This window comes from Plodia interpunctella, chromosome 28 (genome assembly GCF_027563975.2).
Source record: "Plodia interpunctella isolate USDA-ARS_2022_Savannah chromosome 28, ilPloInte3.2, whole genome shotgun sequence".
Taxonomy (NCBI): Eukaryota; Metazoa; Arthropoda; class Insecta; order Lepidoptera; family Pyralidae; genus Plodia; species Plodia interpunctella.
The window spans coordinates 3514703-3536648 of record NC_071321.1 but is presented as its reverse complement, the minus strand read 5'-3'; the positions used below and the strand labels follow the sequence as shown (position 1 = coordinate 3536648).

Here is a 21946-nt window from a genome sequence, read left to right as displayed (position 1 = left end):
TTATTACATTTTGACGTAAACTCTTTTATCTGTGGCATGTACCGGACGATTTCTTATATACATTGGCATTATTTCAAAAAAAATCAGCTGATCCATACATTTTTCCACAACTTACTTTTTTTTTCTCGCGATTTCGAAGTTACTCCCATACTAAAAGTCGTTATATTAATAATAATAAATATTGCCAGTGTATTAAAATTCACCCTGTATTGTTTTTAGAGATACCTACAGATAGGCCCTCAGACCACACTGTGAAGACCGAGGGCCCGATTTAAAACATCGTAACTCGCTTTAGCTTTCACAAAATCTAATTCCGACTATCACAATTCTATTGGAATGTTCAAGCATATTTTCACAGAATTTCAAGAAGAGGGCCCTCATACCACACGCACATTCAAATTTTATTTTTGAAAATAATAATGAGTATAAATTCTAAAATCGAGTGGGAATTGAACCGCTGTCTATCCGGGCCAGTGATCTTAACCAATGATCTATCGAGAGCATGCCAATACAATACGACCGAATTATATCATCGATTGAAAATATTAAACAGAATATTTAGTACACTCACCATCCACTAGTGACGTGTGCGATCAGCTTGATGTGTTTCTTGTCTTTCTGCTCCAAGATAGAGTGGCACACAAGTCGCATCTCTTCGAAACTGCCGTCGGAGTTCATTATCTGAAAATAACGATAAAAATAACACATCCTACTTATATTACAAATGCGAAAGTTTGTGAGCATGTATTGTTACTTTCACGAAAAAACCACTAGACGGATTTTGATGAAATTTGGTACACGGGTAGATTATAATCTGCAATAACACACAGGGTACTTTTTATCTCGATGTTCCCACGGGAGCGAAGGCCCGGGGCTAGTAACACATAACTTCATAATCAGGTAAAACTAATCTGTGCACGTTCGTGGTTACGATCGAGGCTGTGACGCCACAAATCCCGGGATCAGCATAAAAATGACCTTGAATGAATGAATAGAACAGAATGTCTGTGTTTTCAACCGGCCGCCCGCCTGACTTCAACCCTCATTGGGAACGCTATTGTTGACTATCAGCTGTCGATGTCTTTTTGTCGCCTCGTACGACATCCGCGGGATGGAGTGGTCCTATTCTAGGGCGCAACCACACGCTGTGTATAAATCAATGTACCTTGAGAGTAGCGTTCTTCTTAGTGAAGTGGTACTGGTGCGAGTGGTCCAGACTGAACCACTTGTGGTGGTCCACGATCCAGGAGGGGAAGTGACACCGGTTGTGCTCGTCGTCACCTGAAATGTAGACAACAGATAGTTCTTTCATTGGGGGACCCTGGGCTCCGACGCTCAACGGCTGGGAAGAAACCGGGAAAAATTATCAGATGAGGCAGTTTAATAAATTGAATTATCCTACAGAACAAAAAAACCTTGGTATTGGTATTTTTTTATTAGTCTGTCGACGTGTTGCCCACTGCTGGGCTAAGGCATAGACAGAGACAGCTATAGACCTCTATTATATCTTCCATTGTAGTTATTCATAGAAAGAATGAGATTTGTATACGGAACACCGTACATTATTCTTAGAACCCTATTCATTTTATACCTAGCTATTGAAATGACAATTCGCTTGTGTAATTTCAATAGCAATAACATATTGTATTTTAGTGCAATATATCAGTTCACTCTGTTCGTTTGTTTATATCATACGTAGAGATGAAAATTGCCAGGAATATATCCTAATCCGAGGAAAGTTTCCTGAAAATTTCCGGAAACTTTTTTTTACTCACAATAACAATATTCAAATGCCTCGGCAGTTTTATTTTATTATTGTATAATTATATTGCCTGTAGCTTTTTTTGGTCTTTTTATGTCACTAACAATACAAACATGAAAACTATTTTTTATTACATTGAAAAATTGTTGAAATTTACAAATAATACCAATGTCTTCGACAATTATACAATTATACTCTTATATTTGAAATGCACTCGCTCGATGCCATTTAAAACCCACATCGATGTTATTGTAAACAAAATAAACGATTATGAAAACTTCTAAAATTACCGTAACTTTGAAAGTTTTCGCGAATATTTCTCGAAACATTCCTGGTAACTTTCAAAGTTACGGAAACTTTCGGTAATTTTCACCTCTGATTAGAGGTGAAAATTACCGAAAGTTTCCGTAACATCCGTCCATCTCCGAAACAACACCTATAAATTATCAATATCATTTATCACCAGTGTAAGGACTTAACAAACCCCACAATGTGCGTATTAGAAATACGTGAGAAGAAACGAGATATTGATATTTTTCCTTTTACCGCAAAATGACACAAAGCGGATAAAGTACATTTATTGTAAAATCGACGAACGCCATATTATGGTATAACTGATATGTTTTCAAAATGCACGACATTGTTATTAAACTTCTTTCATCGCAAAATGACACCGATTTGGCGCAAAATGCCAAAAAAAGCGGAAAATGAACACAATTTTGGCGTAAAACGACACTCACTGTTAGTAAGCTTCATAGTCCTGCTCCCGTCGGTCGGTGAAGACAGGCCGTTACATGTGGCGTCGCCGGACTGCGCTATGTTGTACGTCATCGTCTTGTCATTGTGCTGGCCCTTGTAGATGAAACATCTGGAATTTAATAAGGTAGTTAATTGTGTTTCACATCGATATATATATATATATATATATAATAATCAGCATAATATATATATATATATATATATAATAATCAGCACTCGGATCACAATCATAACCTATTTTGATATACCTTTTGACTATGTACATTATGTACTTTTATATATATTATTAGAAAAGAAACATTGTAAGAAACAATAATGGTAAGCCGTCGTTCCGAAATGCCAGTAGTTTGTAGCTTGTGAGAAATAACTATAAATATAAAATTTTACGAGAAAAAGTGCCTGTGAAAGTCTAATTTCTGAATAAATGATTTGTATTTTGAATTTGAATTTTATAAAAATGGCTCCTCTATAAATTATACACTCGTAATTTGTTCATTCCTTTTATTTATGTACACAACAATCTTAATACAATATTTTTTGACATTATACTACACCTAAAAGAATATATATATATATATATATATATATATATATATATATATATATATATATATATATATATATATATATATACAAAAATGCCACTTCCAAGAATAATTTTCGTGCGTTTCGATGAATACCTCAGTCTCTGCAATTCGTTACCTGCCCAGTAGGTAACGTGCCCAGAAGGCTGACAGAATGGACACGTTGAATGGCAATGCTTATTCTCGGGCCGAGATACATGCCAGCCTTTTAGTCACCTGTTACCCCAATGATTTTATTGGAGATGGCTTTATATAATTTGCATTTAACATGAATATCAATATCATATAACTGTATCAGTTTTGTTCAAATTACTTAATACCATCGTTCCGTCTTGAGGTTTGTATATCGTTTTTGCCTTTCATACTAGAAAATTATCTGCTTCCGTGTGTTTTCCGTTGTCCTCGGGATTTACCTTTAAATCTACTAGATATTCGGTAAAAAATAAAATAACAGAAATTTCGCCTCAATCCTTTTTTTTTAATAAACAAAAGATTACAATTTTCAACAAACCGATATGTTCTCCGACAATTGCTTCGTCTACGAACGTTTCGCCGACAGAATGTTTCAACATCGGGCGTTTGAACGACAGAACCCTTCATCTACGAACGATTCGCCGACAGAATAGAGGAGACATTCTGTCGGCGACTCCATAGCGCCACCTACATGTGTAATCTAAAAAATTGTTCTTTAGACACCGTGAGATTTTTTTCTTTGGTTTGTCAACAATTGTTACAATAATTATACATACATAACCGACATAATTATAAAAAGCTTTTGCACAACCTTTTACTGACAAACACTACTCGCATATTAAAGTACAAAACAATCGTAAATAAACAAGAAGCCAAAAAATCGCCACTGTAAACACCATTTATGAACTCAAATGAACAGTATTTTTACAATAGGTAAGACTAAAAATAGGAGCAGTAACTAGAGGCCTAACACGATCAAAGAATTCGCAGGCAAACACTAGAAGACGTAAAATATAATAACACCAAAAAAATTAAAGGCTTCACATTAAAGACCCTATTAATACATGTGAGTAATCAAAATTTCATAATATTAATTATTTAATAAACTACCTGTATGTATCTTCATCAGAGGCTATGGAGTTCCTCCGGTTGACCTGTGAGATCTGGCCCACCAGGTACCGCGTCGAGCCTTCCTTCCACGTGGCCAGGCAGACCAGCTCCTCAACTGGAAACGATATGAAAAACATATATTAATCAATAGGACATCTGATGAGAGGAGTTGCTGATTTTTCTGGTAGTGAAATAAGAAAGTCTTCATTATTTTATCTATACTATTATTGTAAAGCGTAGTGTTTGAAGCGGATAATCTCCGAAACTATCGAACGGATTTCAAAAAATCTTTCACCATTAGAAAGGTACATTATCCAAGATTGCTATAATGTCCCCGCGTGACATCTAGTGGGTAATAAATCCATTAAGCCAAGACCTTTTTGCTACAGCACACACAATTATCTAATGATATTTGTCATTATTTTTCAAGCTTTTCTTATGTCTTGTATGATTTCTTTGTATGTGTGTTTTCGTAGCATCAATTAAACGCCTTTATCTATCTATCTATCTATCAATATCGTAAAACTGTAATGGTAGTTAAGTAAAAATAAAAAAGACGTTAAAGTGTCAAGTTTATATTACCGTTGCTCTCAGTGCCAGGCACATCAGGACAGGCCATGTAACGCAGGAGTAACCTCGAGTCATCTGTGCACGACTCAGCGCGAGATGGAGGATTGGTGCAGTCGCCCGATCCACTGGAAATTGAGAAAATTAATTCAATCATTTTGAAATAAAGTTCGAGCTTGTGCACATTGACTTCTACCAATTTGCGACGCATACGTTTTCCTATGAACGAAAACACGCAGCGTATGTTTTCAGCAGTCAAAATGTAAATCTGTCCAAGACGGTTTAAGTCCCGACAGGACGTTCTAGACCATGATAGGGACCAACACTGTTTGAATGAGTTTCTTTCGGCTTTTCTTCTCAGCAGTGGTCGTTCCGAAATACTAGTAGTTTGTAGCTTTGGTAAATATCATTTAATTTAGAATATGACGTGAAAAAGTGCCTGTGAAGGCCTAATTTTTGAATAAATGATTTGATTTGACCATGCGCGCAGCTAGGTACGGGCCGGGAGGGGCAGCTGCCCCCCATCGAGCGTAGCGAGAGTTCGCTGGTAAACTGTAACTCTGACGAGCTTCATGTCTTCTTATCTAAGAAGGCTGGCTTGTGAAATCCAACAATACGTTTATTCAGATCTATATAGAATATTTTTTCAGATCAATTATTACTCTGACAAACGTGTAGCTCTTTTTTGTTATAGAATGTAAGTTAGGATTTTCTTTGTATGCCCCAAAACAAACCCCACTCTCCTATACACAATCTTGGCTACGTTCTTTGATGTATATTTCTTCCAGTCAGTAAAACAAATTATTTCATTAACAAACATCAAAAGCTAGTTTATTATATGATATACATACAACAAAAAACTTTTAATATAAAAAGACAAAATTATAGCTGGCACAAAATTATATATGGCTGCGTTCTTGGACTAAAAGCAAGACTTGCTGATGGTCAATCCAGTTCACAAGCTGTTTAATTCTTATGTTTTGCTTGGTCTAATAATCAAGTAAACTACTTACCGGTTGTATGTAAAAGTGAATGGCGGAGGATGGAATGGACATTGCTCTGGTATAGGCCTGGGTTCCTTCCGGAACATGGAGTACAGCGCGGCATCGCCACTGATCATCTCACATATAGACGCTAGCGAGTCTTTCGACGAGCAGTAAGCTGGAATATCAAAAGAAAAATATTAGTAAAATAAATAAATATCTATGTACAATCCTACTAATATTGTAAATGCCAAAGTTTGTGAAGATGCATGTGTGTATGTTTGTTACTCTTTCACGCAAAACAATACAATACAGTAATGAATACTTAAAGGAGGCACAATATCATATTGCCTGGATGGATCTTGTCAAGAGAGCCACAGCTACAGGTGGTCACGACGCTCAGACATGAGATGATGAAATAAATACTTCATGAGATAAATACTATTATATATGATAAAATTATTATATTACAATACAAGAGAAATACATATATCAAGCTGTAATTGATTATTTAGTTCGGTATTTGTAAAAATCATGTCAACTTATACGACGTGAATAAAATTATCGTGATGTTAGTTAGACTTAGTTTTACGCCAATTCTTGCAAAAAATATAACTGTTGGAAACACGTTTTCTACCGACTTCTACAAAAAGGAGGCTCTCAATTAATTGTGATTATTTTTTTTATTATGTCAAAACTTTTCAGAATAAATAAGATCTATACTTACTCTCTTTATACTGTAGAACATATTTGTGCTTCTCGTGAATCACCATACACCTGAAGCAGTCTTCGCTCCTGGATTTAAAAAATAAAATTATCACTTTAGTTATGTGTTTAACAAAAAATAATATCGATGTAAATAATGTGAAAAAAAAAATTGAGTAACTTGTATAGACTGATTAATGAGTGTTATGGTTCTCCGACAATTGCTTCGTCTCCGCTATTCTGTCGGCGAATCGTTCGTAGATGAATGGTTCTGTCGTTCAAACGCCCGATGTCGAAACATTCTGTCGACGAAGACGACACAAGAACGTTCGTACACGAAGCAATTGTCGGAGAACCATTTTAGACTCCTGATTAATGGTTGGATTGTAATAATGACCATATAAAATTTATGGATTATTGTGACAGATAATTTCAATTACAGATGAGAAGGGCGACTATATCCACGCTATGTGACCACGCGAACACATGGATTTAGTAAGTACTTCGCGGAGTATCAACTAATTCCATGCACGAAGATGACCATGCATAAACCAGAAACGTCTCTAGGGGTCGCCACCCAGAGGCCAGCATTAAATTTATCCAAGGGGCGCAAAACTACTTTGTGCCGCAGCACTAGTCAGTAGCCACACGCTGGTGGGACAATTATTTCATAGAATACTCTTTTACTTGGTGAACTTTAATAGGAAGAGGCACAATCTCTTGTGAATGAATCAACAATGTGTGGTATCTCATTTTCCCGGTCCCGAGTTTGATTCCCGGTCGTCCGATTGATCTGGGTCTTAGAAATTTATCTACATATGTATTAGATATGATATATATATATATATATATATATATATATATATATATATATATATATATATTCCTTTCATCAGCACTTGATCACAATCATAATATGTTTCAGTATACCTTTTGACCATGTACTTTATTGTGTACTTACATGTTATATTACTGATAAAAAAATTATACATAAATTTATATTTAAAAAATGGTAAGCCCTTCTGGCATAATAGGGACCAACACTGTTTGAATGAGTTTCTTTCGGCATTTCTTCTCAGCAGTGCTCAGTTTGTGCAGCTCAGTTTGTAGCTTTGGTAAACATCATTTAATTTAGAATATGACGTGAAAAAGTGCCTGTCAAGGCCTAATTTCTGAATAAATGATTTGATTTTGATTTTGATATGGTTGAAGTAACACAAGTTTCAAACTTACTTGGGGCTAACTCAATCTGTGTGATTTGTCCGTATATATCTTTGTTTATTGCAGTGATGAGATGTAGTTATCCTCACCTGTCATATAGCAGGAACTTGTCGTATGAGTCGGTCTCGGAGCACTCTCCCTTGGAGTGGATGTGCGTGGAGTTGATGGCGATGAGTCCAGGAGTCCCGGACTGGAACCAGCTGCCCGTCCAGCCGGGAGGGAATGTGCAGCCACCGCCTGAAATAGGAAACATTTGTATTTATTTATTTGCGAATGGTTTTCTCCCATACAACACAAATTAGGACAAAAATTCGAGAGGCCATCAATCCATTTTTGGACAACATTGTCGGTTTCGTGGATCGTGAAATGTTTGTTATTCTAATTAACAACAAACATAAAATTCTACATATATTTTTTATTCTTATTTTAACTGTTAACTGATAGAGAAAGCCATATGGCGTTAAGTCTACCTGTTGTACACATTTTTTTTTGGACAATAAAGTTTTGAAAAAAAAATACATGCCACGAAATAAAATAACCCTAACAATAACGAGCATAACGCTTTTGATTCATTTCGTATTTGTATTGTGAATATTATAGTATTTATTTGACAATTTTCAATTATTTTATTGAAAATATTATCATTTTTTTATTTATTTATTTAAATTTTGACATTTTTAAATAATGATGTGAATTCGTCCCCTTAATTTTTGATATCCTATATGTCCAAACCTACATTTGAAAAGGCCGCGGTCAAGTTTGTTGCGCCGCTTCTTCTTCACCTGCGCTTTGGAAGCCGGCAGTAGACTTAGTTTAAGTAATTTTTTGACGTCAATAAGTGATGTATATCATCCTAAATTGAATAAAGAATTTTGACTTTGACATTCAATTCTTACAACAGTCAAATGTAATTTATATTGCTGTTAACTAATATTATAATTGCGAAAGTACGTCTTGAAGCACGAAGAAGGACATAACCTTTCAACCCAGAAAAAACTACTGTTCCCGTGGGAAATTCACGCGGGCGAAGCTGCGGGCAAAAGCTAGTACATTCATAAAAAAACATGGTAAGATTTATTTATTAATACTTGTAATAAAAAAACGGAGTTTACTTTCGTTTCTAGAGAAATCGTTCCCTTTATAAACAGAAAACATCTATTTTCGCAAACATTTTATCGTATATTTTACGTGAATCTAAAAACCGCCGACCATGAAATCCAGGACACTTATTATGACAGTTAAAAAAAAAGCAATTCTCATAAAACGTGTCGTAAAAATAAAACGACGTGACGTCACTCGTAAAAAAAAACATTAGTCAAGAAATGGACAATAGTTTTATTGCGTTTGGAATCTGCGGTTATAGAATATAACTGTAGACTAAGAAAATTATAGACAAGGAAGGCGCTTAAAATAATAGAAACAAAAACCATGGAATATTTACCGCATATTTTATTCATTACTGCACATTTATCCCGCCAGAGTACAGCACTGTGTGTTAGGTACACAAAAGCTTTGTCGCCTTTTGCTATGTCGATTAAAACGTTTATTTTACAGTACTTTATTAATCCTTTCATTATGTAAGCATTCGTTTGTGAATATATACAACATTGTAGCATATTCGGGTGCTGAAATATTGGGAATAATCGTTTTCCATAAGATAAAAAAACTTAGAAAACTATGGGATACGCCTCACGTACGTCTGTAAAATTATCGAGCCAGTAAACGGTCGAAAAGAAGCCCGGAACACTTCACACGTGAAAACTTATTAAAATAAATATCTTCAGTTAAAATCAAGTTTATGTCAGTTTATGACCACAGTTGACCAAATAATGGAGAACATAACCTAAAATAGTGTTATTATTTACAGGATAATCCACTAAATCCTTCCTTTTTTCTTTTAAACTCGCACCACGATTGCGTAGAATGTATTTATGGTCGTAAATCTGCAACAATATTGAAAATTGGCGCTTTTTGCCTCCATTGGCAATGTTTGTGTACCTTAATTGTACCAGTAGCGCCATCTGCGCTGAGCTTTGCGTAATATGCCCTATTAGTAAGTACGTTGTACGAAGTACTTATTAAATCCAAGACAAATACAGAGAAAACTTTATAGACCACGGACGAGTGTAGTCAAATGAGACAGATTTCCATAAAACCTCACGACTTATCTCACACAAATTGGCAGATTCGGGCACGTGATCAGGGACAAAAGATGTCGCTGTCTCGGTTCTTCTCATATTTAATATGCATGTATTTTCAATACGCACACCTAATTTCTTGTATGAGGGAAATGGAAGATAGATTGTCTTCTTGTTTAATCTTGTCTACTGTATATAAGTATTATACCCAAAATATTTGAACACTAGATGTTGCCCAGTGCTTCGCTCCCGTGGGAATTTTCAGATAAAATAGCCTATAGCAATCTTGGATAATGTACCTTTCTAATGGTGAAAGAATTTTTGAAATCGGTTCGGTAGTTTCGGTGATTACCCGCCTCAAACATACAAACTCACAAACGCTTACCTCTTTATAATAATAGTATATAGATAAAACCAGTACGTTTAGAATTTAGTCTAACAAGCACAATATACCATACGAAAGGGTCATTATATCACTTTTATCTATACGTAACGATCTGTACGTCTGTTTGTATAGGATAAACAGGGGCGCTAATGACTGTCTTTTTAATGTTTGTATGCATGTATAGTACACCCCATTTTGTGACATAGATTTTTATCATTTTCCTATATTTGGACGTCATTGACATAATGACATAAACTTTTATTTGAATAAGTTGTTGAAAACGGTATTTTTTGTACAAAAAATGGGTTATAATCAGGTTATTTATATTTCAACGAATCTATTACTATATCATGTAATAACATAAGATTCTGTTGAATTTATTCCCGACCAAAATAAGCCAACAATGCGGCAAAGCGAATTTACCTCAACAGTTTTGCAAAACACTCCATCTTGCGTTGTTTACACCTTCACAAAATGGCCGCCAAAATGGCTTCCACATAATCTTGTTTACTACAACTTGTAGGATATTTGTTTATATCGTCGAGGTTCGTAAACAGTCTATTATATTACCAAGTTAAGAATGAAACAAGGCTGGTCTGAGTGGCTTTCATTATATGGTAAATATTTTTATTTCATATTAACTTGTGCATACTTTATTGGATGTCGAAGGCCTGATAATAACTGATTAAGAATAGTTTTTTTTTTTTACAAAAATGTCATATTTTACACAGGCCTTTCATGTAAGTAATTAAACCGTTGAGGTGTTCCCTCGTCGGCAACCAATCAAGTGCACCATCAGGACGTGCTTATCATAACTGACCGAGCGAGCGAAGCTAGCGAGGTCCACAAATTAATTTAAATACATTTTTTGTATGTATACGTATGTTTGTATCGCGATAACTTTCGAAAATTCGAACCGTTGGTCTGATTTTGATGAAATTTAGAAGGTATGTAGGATCTGTCAATAGAATTTTTAAGTTCGTGAGGCAAGAAAATCGGTTTTTGAAAAGAAAACCAATCAAAAATGTATTGTGTTCGCGAGTTCTAAGGCCGCGGCGTAAGTTGTGGGCGTCAAATATAGTTTAAATAAAACCTTCAAAAGAAACAGGGAAACCGCTCTTTTATCAGAGAAAGATCTATTGGTGTTTTATTGGGGGCGCCACCTACGTTATAAACAAAATAATAATAATAACTTCGACAATAGTACCGTTTTCCACCACGCGCCAAAATGTTTATTGTCTGAATTTCAAGATAAATTAATACTTGCGTCAAATAAACGCGTCAAAATGTATTATTAATATTCAAAACTCGATTGTCTGTCCGTCTGTCATAACATAATTGTTTACCGCGCAAAAATTAATAACCTTGCCATAGATTTATGTTAACTAGATGTCGCATCTTTATGTAAAAACCGGTGAGGATGAACTTCACAAGCGTTTGAACACGGAGTGTAGCGTTTCATTAGTGTGTGACATGCTTTTTTAATAAGGAATATATAATTTTTAATTAAAAATTAACAATGTACCAGTACTCTACTTATTTATAAAATAGGATAATTAAACTGATTACTGTGTATGGTACAATCCGGGACAGTGCTTTTAACAGTGCTTATTTTCAAGAATCACTACATAGTATAAGACATCGTCGCATCCCGCTGTCTATCCCCATGTATGCTTAGATCTTTAAAACTGCGCAACAGATTTTGATGCGGGTTTTTTAAATAGATAAAGCGATTCAAGAGGAAGGTTTATACGTATAACATGTATATTGAACAGGCGGGCGGGCAAAGTCGAGGCGGACTGCTAGTAAGGTATTTTATTACGATGTTACCACATCATCGTGAGGTTCCGCCCGGGAATAGGATCATACGATATTCTAGGCTACGAGACGAACAAGAGATATGTTTTACGTAGCTGATAGACAACCGAAGCGTTCACAGGTAAAAATTTCTTATGCCGGCTCCACAAACTATGGCGAAACATTGCTGGGCTTTCATTGCGGTAAATAATTAACACTCATACTAACTACGCTATTTAAAAATATTCACGCATTCGCGTCGGCATGTGTCCGAGTTCGGCGACAGTGTGGTGCTGGCATTAAGTGGGGCATACCTTACCTTATTTATACATCACGTTCCGTCGAAAGTAATGCGGTATCTAGTCTGATATAACTCTATGGGCCCATAATAAAACTCTTGGAGTAGGGTTTAATTAAATATGTTAATTATTCACAATTAATTTAGATCTTTAATTACTGTTCATAAGGTGGGAGAATCAATTTATTAATAAAAGCGGCTGTTTCATGTGGGAATTAACATTTGTTTATATCTTTAAAAATGTATTTAGTTTAGAGATGCGCCGAATATTCGTTTGATATTTGAAGTATTCGACGTCTTTTCCACCATTTGTATTCGGTAATTATTCGGTTTTGTGCTGAATACATTCGGTTCAAGTATATATATTTTCTTTAGTAGGACAACCGGCAGCTAGATGAGTCGACGATTGCTGGCAACACAGCTAGATGAATCGACGATGTGCGACGATTGCTGGCTACAACTGGACAAGGATGATACAGAACTGATATGGATCATAATTATTTCACACTAATCCTAATTAATATTATAAATGCGAAAGTAAATTTGTTTGTTTGTCTGAATACTACCGCCTTTTCACGCTTTATTTACTCAACCATCTTAAAATTTTGTATACAAGTTTGAAGTACGGAGAATAAATAATAAATAAATAAATAAATATATAATCAAACAGATTGAGCTAGCCCCAAAGTAAGTTCGAGACTTGTGTCATGGGATACTAACTCAACGATACTATATTTTATAACAAATACATATATAGATAAACATCCAAGACCCGGGCCAATCAGAAAAAGATCATTTTCCATCATGACCCGACCGGGGATCGAACCCGGGACCTCTCGGTTCAGCGGCAAGAACTTTACCACTGCGCCACCGAGGTCGTCAAACGGAGAAGGGCGGATAACTTTCAACCCGGAAAGTCAAATGCTCCCGTGGGAAATCCACGCGCACGGAGCCGCGGTCAAAAGATAGTATCAACATATTTATTATTTTATACGAGTCGATAATATTAATATCACGTTAAAAAAAAATCGGAACAATACAAAACGGAAATGCGCTTATTTCCACACAAAGTGCGTTTGTATGAGATTTGTATTAAATTGTATGGGATTAGGTGACACCTGGTCAGGATCGAAACAAAAGGTGATTGAAACAATAGGGCACAAGTTGTGTGGTGCAAGTCATAAGCGATTAATTATAAAGATTTTCATTACCTATTATTAGACAGAGTTTGAAAAAGATGCCGTGACAATATCGATGGGTTCCTGCGGAGGAGCAATAGGCTGGCCTCAACAGGGATTTGTGGAAGGAAGAGGAGGCCTTTTCCCAGCAGTGGGACACATTAACAGGCTAGAAAGAATAATATTATTAAAACAAGAATGTAATCTAAAATTATGTATTAAAAAATTTTGTTTGTGATAAAAGTTGGTTTCAAAATGTGGGAGACGTTGTACAATTAAATAAAGCGAGTTCGTCCGCGTGTATTTTCCACGGGTAATTCACAATTTTTCCGAAATAAAAAGTAGCCTATGTTGCCATTCCCAGCAGAAGATAGGTCGAGTAGATAAAGCATGAAGAACTAACAAACAAACTTGCCTTCGCGATATATCCATATATATCCAGCAATAATGATAAAAAAAGGGAACGTAGATTTATATAACAGCATTGTAAATCTGTATATTGGGTTTATGTTCATATTATGGTTTTCTTAAAGGTAATGATAATATTTTATTCCTTCTTTGTTTTTATAGATGAGGACCTTTAAATGGCCGAATGTTTCTTAAATTTAGTACCTATTTTGTATGTATGGCTTCCTAATAAATAAAAATAAAATATATCATTAATAATTCTTAATTCACCTTAGGATGACAGATATCACTTATCGACGTCAAAAAATTACAAGTCTACTGCCGACTTCCAAAACGCAGGTGAAGAAACGACGCAACAAAATTAATTAGGATCCCTTGTTACTTGGACCAATCACTAAGAACACAGTGGTTAGCACAAATAATAATTATACTCAATTAAAATCTAGGCGGTCTATGAAACTGCACTAGAAAAGGACCCCAGTGCCAATTCAGATTTTTTATAATCGAATACTCACAATGCGGTTTTGTGAAACGGAACAAAATTGGACTAGAATTGAACCATTGTGGGAAATGGTTATTGAGATTTTAAGGGTTCGGTAGTTAACTTTTACCGGCAAATTCCGTAGGCAATTTGCGCATTCGCGACAGTCTTCATGTCTGGACCATAGCAGACAAAACCCAGGAGTGCCGCCTGCGCTGGTACGGCCACGTCGTTCGTAGACCGGCAAATTACGTAGGGAACAAATGTCTGTCTATGCCGCTCCCGCCCGGCCCTGGCTGAAGGCAAACCCAAGAAGTGCTGGTTCGATGTCGTCAAGGATGATATGCGTTAAAAAACCCTTTTCTTTATTCTTTCAATATTCTCTTTCTTTAGACTTTCAATATTCACTCCGCTAGAACTTTTGAACGGCTGAACCGATTTTGATCAAACATATCTAAGAACTACCGTATAAGAATTAGCTATCAAATAAAAAAAAAACGCATCCAATTCGGTTCACCCGTTGATGAGCTACGGTGGCACGTACACAGACAGACAGACATACACACTTAGCGATCAAACTTATAACATCCCTCTTTTTGCGTCGGAGTTTAAAAATCAGAGCCGCATATGCAAAAATTAATGTTCTAATATTTGTGAAAAACTATGATTATTTTTTTACTCAGACTCAGGACTTCACAGCCGAGAATGACAACACGTGAGGATGAAAGTACCTAACGAGAGAGAATATAAGATTTTGACACCATCAAAAGCCATTTGTATTACCAATTCGTGGACTCCTTCGCACACTTTCCTTGTCATCAATTCGATCGTGAGAAATCTTGTCTGATAAGATAATGTCCCCTGTCCCATGTTTGACGTGAGCAATTGCTTAATTCGATGTCTGACACCACACAACGGCCCACGCAACTGTCAAGAATATTACTGTACCCGTAGAGTATTGCAATTGGTTAGTTGCCTGTGTGTAAAACAAAATGCGTTCACATAGTTGAAACACGTTAATAAAATGTCGCTTTAAATATTTTATAAATTTTATTTAATGTTTTTAAATCCATGCTAATATTATAAATGCGAAAATCTGTCTGTCTATCTGTTTGTCTGTTGCGCTATCCCGCTATCACGGCTAAACCGCTGGATCGATTGTCATGAAATTTGGTAAGCATGTACAATACAATACAATACAAATACTCTTTATTGCACCAAAAAGAAAAAATACACAGAAAACAATTTGTAATAAATATAAGAAGGTACAAAGGCGGACTTATCACTAAAGCGATCTCTTCCAGTCAACCTTTAGGTGGAAGGAGACATATATATATAAAAACATTTAGGCGCAGTAAAACAAACTACCAAATATATAATTACATACACTATATATAAATAAATACATTACATACAATATACATACATATATAAGCATACCAAATACACATATACATATACATATAAATACATATATATACATACATAAATATCATTATATAGAAGGAAATACATGTACAATAAAATTAGGATACGTTAGATAGATAGTGAGACTTAACGAGTTGCTTAAATTTGGTCAGAGTCTGGGCATTCCGAATATCTAAAGGAAGAGCATTCCAAAGACGAACAGCCTGAACAGAGAAAGATTTGGAGAAAAATTTAGAATTAGCTACGGGAAATCTGAGTCTCAAGGATACCGTGCTGCGCAAACTACGAGAGGAGCTGCGATCATCACCGACAAATTTGAAACGGTCCTTGAGATAAGGTGGGAAATAGGGATTGAATAAAATTGAAAAAAGCATGGATACAATATGCAAATTACGACGAAGTCTAATGGGAAGCCAGTTTAACTGGGAACGGAACGTGGAAACGTGGTCATATTTACGAAGTCCATAAATGAAACGAAATGTAGTTAATGACCCCCGTTCAAACATAGGCTACTAATTTTTTCAAAAATCAACCCCTAAATGACTACAATGGGGGGTGAAAATACAATGCACATCTGAGGGCTTAGGGCGGGTTTGCATTTCACTTCTCACCATCGAATCGATTCGAAGTGAGACGCAGCGAACCAATCACATTGCAGTGTGGTTGTCGTTGCGTCACAATGGCGCACTGTGATTTGGTTCGCTGTGTCTCATTTCGAATGGATTCGATGGTGAGAAGTGAAATATTAACCCGCACTTCGCCCACGTCACGTGTCGTGTCACCAGACGTGAGTGTAACATACCTCAGGTATACATTACTTCGTGTATGTTGAGGGCACGTATGTATACCGTTTACATAGTTATATATATTCATATATCCGTTTGGTAAATATGCAGCTTTAGACAATACCAGAACGACAGTCAATAAATTCCCAAAACGACGGAGGGGTGCCCAAATGACCCCACAAAATCAGTATTCGTCGCGTTCGACTAATAAAAATAAATACAGAGTCTATTTAAATTTATATTAATGTCTGTAATTGTTTTCTGCTTGAATGTACACCTGGCCCTGAGGTATGTACGGGGACCGCATAGTCTTGACACTTCACAATCACAGACATGGAAGACTATATCTATACTATTATTATAAAGAGGTAAGCGTATGTGAGTTTGTATGTTTGAGGCGGGTAATATCCGAAATTACTGAACCGATTTCAAAAATTCTTTCACCATTAGAAAGGTACATTATCCAAAATTGCTATAGGCTACATTTTATCTCAAAATTCCCACGGGAACGAAGCCCCGGGCAAAATCTAGTTTCATATATTTTGACCGAGCGAGCGATGCATGTATGTTTATTTGTAACGCGATAACTTTCGAACCGTTGGTCTGATTTTGATAAAATTTTAAAGATATGTAGAATCTGTCAATAGAATTTTTAAGTTCGTAGGGCATCAAAATAGGTTTAGTGGTTTTTGAAATATTCACAATTTTGTAAAAATAAATTTATTGTCATCGCGAGGTCTCCGTTCGCGGTGAACAATTAGTTTAAATAATATAACCAATTCAAAAAGTATCAAGAAAGTTGGTCGCAGTGCCCGCTCAGGTGCGCTATGAAGACGTTTTTCTTGCGACGCGCGAGACCCGCCGCTAGTGATGTTATCATGTGACAGTCCGACTATATCGATAGTTTTCAATTATTTTTACTTTTTTTATCACCATCAGCCATTAATTGCTTAATACGGGTGTTAAACGCGCACGTACAGTCAACAGCACATCAAGTTACCTTGCATGAACCTCTATGGCGCGGTAATAGCGGCGAGTTTGCAATGAATTTGGGTAGGTTGGTGCTGTTGACTGTACCTTTTATACTTTTAAAATTTGTTATCATCAGCCATTTAAACGTGCCCACTGCTGGGGCACTGGCCTTCGTTATAGTATTTCCGGTTGTATTTGCAGTTGTTGTATGTTTTTATACTAAAATATTTATTATTCAAGTAAAGTTTGAAATAGAAACAAAAACTAATATAAATAAATTAAATTATCCTACTAATAACATAAATGCGAAAGTTTGTGACAATGTATGTGTGTGTTTATTACTTCTTTACGCAAAATCTACTGAACGGATCTGGTAGAATATAACCTGGAATAACACATAGGATACTTTTTATCTGGGGGCTCAGCTAGTAACTAGTATCACAACTAATATTATAAATGCCAAAGTAAGTATGTTTGTATTGACTATAATAGTATATTAACTAAAACTATCGATATCGATACAACCGCCGCTCAACACGCAGGCATCTATCAAACTATGACAAATATTGTTTTTACCGAGTCCCGGGACGGTAAGGATTTACTTAAAGTATTCGATATTCCTGCCACATTCTCCTAGAACGCAATCTGGGAGAATTAATATACATTTGAAAACTGCAAACGGTAATATATATATAATAATACATTGTGTTGCGCCCTAGCCGGCTGCAGATAACTTATTTAGGGGGTCCACAGGCACATACAGCCAAAAAGCAGCGAGTTTACCACGCATCTACCACGTAAAGTTTTAGCGAGTAATTTTGAGGTAGATGTCAGCTCTTACTCACTCCATAAACCAGAAATCTAGCCCACTAACATCACACACACATAGCCCAAATCACGTAGATCCCTTCTCGGCAATAGTCTAGCAGTCGTGGAGGACTGTCCGTTGGTGTTCCCCGATGGTACACCGAGGGATAGATCTCTACAGATGCAGCCATCTCATTTTAGAATAAAAAGGTACAAAAATGCCTCTTCAATGTTGGCTTCGGCCCCATGAAAGCCTCAAAGGACCGGGTCCCAATGGACCCGTGACTGAAAATGCGTAATGCGTAAATCATTTATTGCAGGCACAAAATAATAAATACTATGTAAAATACATAACCTATATAACAAACAATAGAGACATTAAAAATAAAAATTAACTATCAATCCCATTTATATTATACTAGAGGCCCGACCCGGCTTCGCTCGGATAAGAACATAATAAAATATAAACCTGAACATTCCTCAGGAACCTATTTATTGGTGAAAACCGCATGAAAATCCGTGCAGTAGTTTTTGAGTTTATCGCAAATAGACAGACAGACAGACACACCAGATTACTTTGTTTTATAATATGTAAGTAAATGCGAAAGTTTGTTCGTATGAGGCGAGTAAGGGATTTATACTAAGTCATACCAACCATCGTTGGGATGGCTTCGCGGCATCACAGTCCCGAACGAAACAAGATTCAAAACGGGATCATACGTTCAAGAGGTACCTAGATACAGATACACAAACGGTGATAAAAAGTGTATTCAAAAGAACGTACGTAAGTATAATAAATTAAAAAGAAACGCAGACATATTGCAAATGTCAACGCGTCTACACCACAGACGCGTTATCCTGTCAAGTGACGTGTGACATATCACGTCATCGAGCTCAAGTGACGCGCCCAAATTAGTCCGCAGACATCGACGTTTTCGGACAACTGTCAGATTGACGATAATGGCGGGATGACAGTCGCGTCGTGGTTCGACTTCATTTGGCTCACAGATTTGGCTATTTGATTGGGTAAAAAATAAACAATGATGTTTCTCTTTTCTTTCTCTTTCTATCAACGTTGTGTATATATAGGTGTAACTTTTTTCGCAATATTTATTTAGTTCCATTGCTCTTTGGCATACCGGTTTTGACATACGAACGAATGTGTTAGTTATGCGTGAACCTTATTGCGTAAGAACGTTATGCTTAAACTCATTACGCCATAATTCAATATGCATATATTACATTTATATTTTTATGCTTATTATAGAGGGGCTTCGCTCCCGTAAAAATTTTGAGATAAAATATACCCTATAGCAATCTTGGATAATGTACCTTTGTAATGGTGAAATAATTTTTGAAATCGGTTCGGTAGTTTCGGAGATTACCCGCCACAAACATACAAACTCACATTGTTACAAACTCACAAACGCTTACCTCTTTATAATAATAGTATAGATAGAGACCCATTTAAATATATATAAATGCGAAAGTTTGTGAGGATGTATGTGTGTCTACGCACTCCAAGTACAAGCAATCCAATTGGAATTCCTGGAAAATGTACGTATGTACATTCTGGTCTTTCTGTATTATATCTACGAAATTTCATCTTAATCTATTCAGTAGATTTTATAAGTAAACAAGACTAGTTTTTGCCCGCGAATTGAATTTCCAACGGGAACAGTTATTTTTCCGGAATAAGGTGTCACCACACCACGTCCTTCTCCGTGCTTCAAACTAAGTGTATACAAAATTTCAAGAAGATTGCTTGAGTAGATAGAGCGTGAAGAGGTAACTTGCTTTCGCGTTTATAATATTAGGTAGGATTAGGACTCCAAAAAAAGCCACTAAGTCGAGTAGAAGAAATATAAAAGCGGTGCTCCATGGCTCCGATGCTCTATGGCGACGTAAGTAACCGAGAAAACGCCCAGATGAGATGAGATTTTTTTTTTCATTCATTGTGGCACAGACTGTCATAGGTACAAAAGGTATTATATAAAAGAGTATATAAAATAGCAGACCAAACATTGTCGATTATTTGAGTGATAGATATTTTATTAAAGTCATCATCATATTGACCGCCATTGAAGCTTTTTACAAAAATGACATTAATCTGTTATGTGACTGACATCGATACAATTTAGTTTTGAATTACGCCGTATTTTATCTATGGTTCTAACTGTGGCTATACACGCTTGTGTCCAATTTGAACAAATGACAATATGCCCGATTTCGGTAATTGCCCGCGCCTGCGGGCGATTAGCTTTAGTGTTTTAGTTTTATTGATTGTGTTAAAAGAAATTAGATATTGTTGTTTTATTTATTTTTCAATTTATTTAATGAATATAGAGTCATTTACTTTATAGAATCTTTAATATAAACTTAAATTAAGTTTTTATTTTATACTAGAGGCCCGCCCCGGCTCCGATCGTGTAAAACCATAATGAATCATACACCTGAACTCTCCTCGGGAATCACACTATTTATTGCTGAAAATCGCATGAAAATCCGTGTAGTAATTTTTGAGTTTATCGCGAACAGACAGACAGATGTGGCAGAGGACTTTGTTTTATAATATGTAAGGATACATCTTACTAGCTGCGCCCCGGGGCTTCGCTCCCATGGGAATTTCGGGATAAAAGTACCCAATGTGTTATTCCAGGTTATATTCTACCCGTGTAGCAAATTAAGCATAACAATCCGTTTAGTAAATTTTACATGAAAGAGTAACAAACAGACACGCACACATCCTCACAAACTTTCACAATTACAATATTAGTAGGATTTTATTTTATTACTGAAAATAGGACAAGTCTACAATGTGTGGTTCCCGTCCTAGAACAGGAACAATGTAATGAAAACCGTCTTGGCGCAAAATGTCCTATTCTCACAATATCCTTCCTCATAATGTCCCTTTCTCGAAATGTCCTTTCTCAAAATCTCCTTTTCTTAAAATGTCGTTTTCTCAAAATGTCCTTTTCTCGTAATGTCCTTTCATCAAAATGTCCTTGTGTGTTTTTGATGATAATTTACATAGCAACTGATGATAAGCAACTGATTAAAACAGTTTTTTTTTATTAAAAGGACATTTTGAGATAAGGACATTGTGAGAAAATGACATTATGAGAAATGTCTTTTGAGAAAAGGACATTTTGAGGAAGGACATGCTGACAAAGACTGTTATAAAAACAAAGATTATTTATTTGCAAAAACATGAGTTTACATTTTTTTACAATGTGGTGTTAAAAGAAAAACTTAATCCTACATGTTTCACCGTCCACGGGTATGCAAATTTAAAGTACATTTCGAGAAAAGGACATTATGAGAAAGAACATTGCAAGAAAAGGACATTTTGCGCCAAGACGATCATGAAAACTGATAAGTCAATGTGGCATTATGAATTGGGGTTTATGATAAATGATACATATTCTTCCGTAGATATTGTACAAGAAACACATAATCTTGACAGGCAACAGTAGCATTTCCACGAAGGGCTAACGCCAGGTCAGCGGTCCCTTGTAAAATCACAAAGCCAAATCTTCAAAATCCACCTTTTTAGTATGTAAACTTATCGTAAAAATATAGTTCTTTGTTAACGATTTGGCATT

General features: G+C 35.9%; 1 protein-coding gene across 1 annotated transcript in view; it reads right to left on the bottom strand.

The window, feature by feature from the left end:
• Nucleotides 1–21946, bottom strand: part of LOC128681695 (uncharacterized) — a 145623-nt gene that overhangs the window by 9100 nt on the left and 114577 nt on the right. The window contains exons 3-10 of the mRNA XM_053765801.1: nucleotides 7754–7901; nucleotides 6466–6533; nucleotides 5769–5916; nucleotides 4771–4883; nucleotides 4189–4303; nucleotides 2503–2630; nucleotides 1166–1281; nucleotides 572–681 (exon numbers count right to left, since the gene is read on the bottom strand). Coding sequence (XP_053621776.1) covers nucleotides 572–681; nucleotides 1166–1281; nucleotides 2503–2630; nucleotides 4189–4303; nucleotides 4771–4883; nucleotides 5769–5916; nucleotides 6466–6533; nucleotides 7754–7901 — 946 coding nt within the window. The remainder of the gene's footprint in view (nucleotides 1–571; nucleotides 682–1165; nucleotides 1282–2502; nucleotides 2631–4188; nucleotides 4304–4770; nucleotides 4884–5768; nucleotides 5917–6465; nucleotides 6534–7753; nucleotides 7902–21946) is intronic.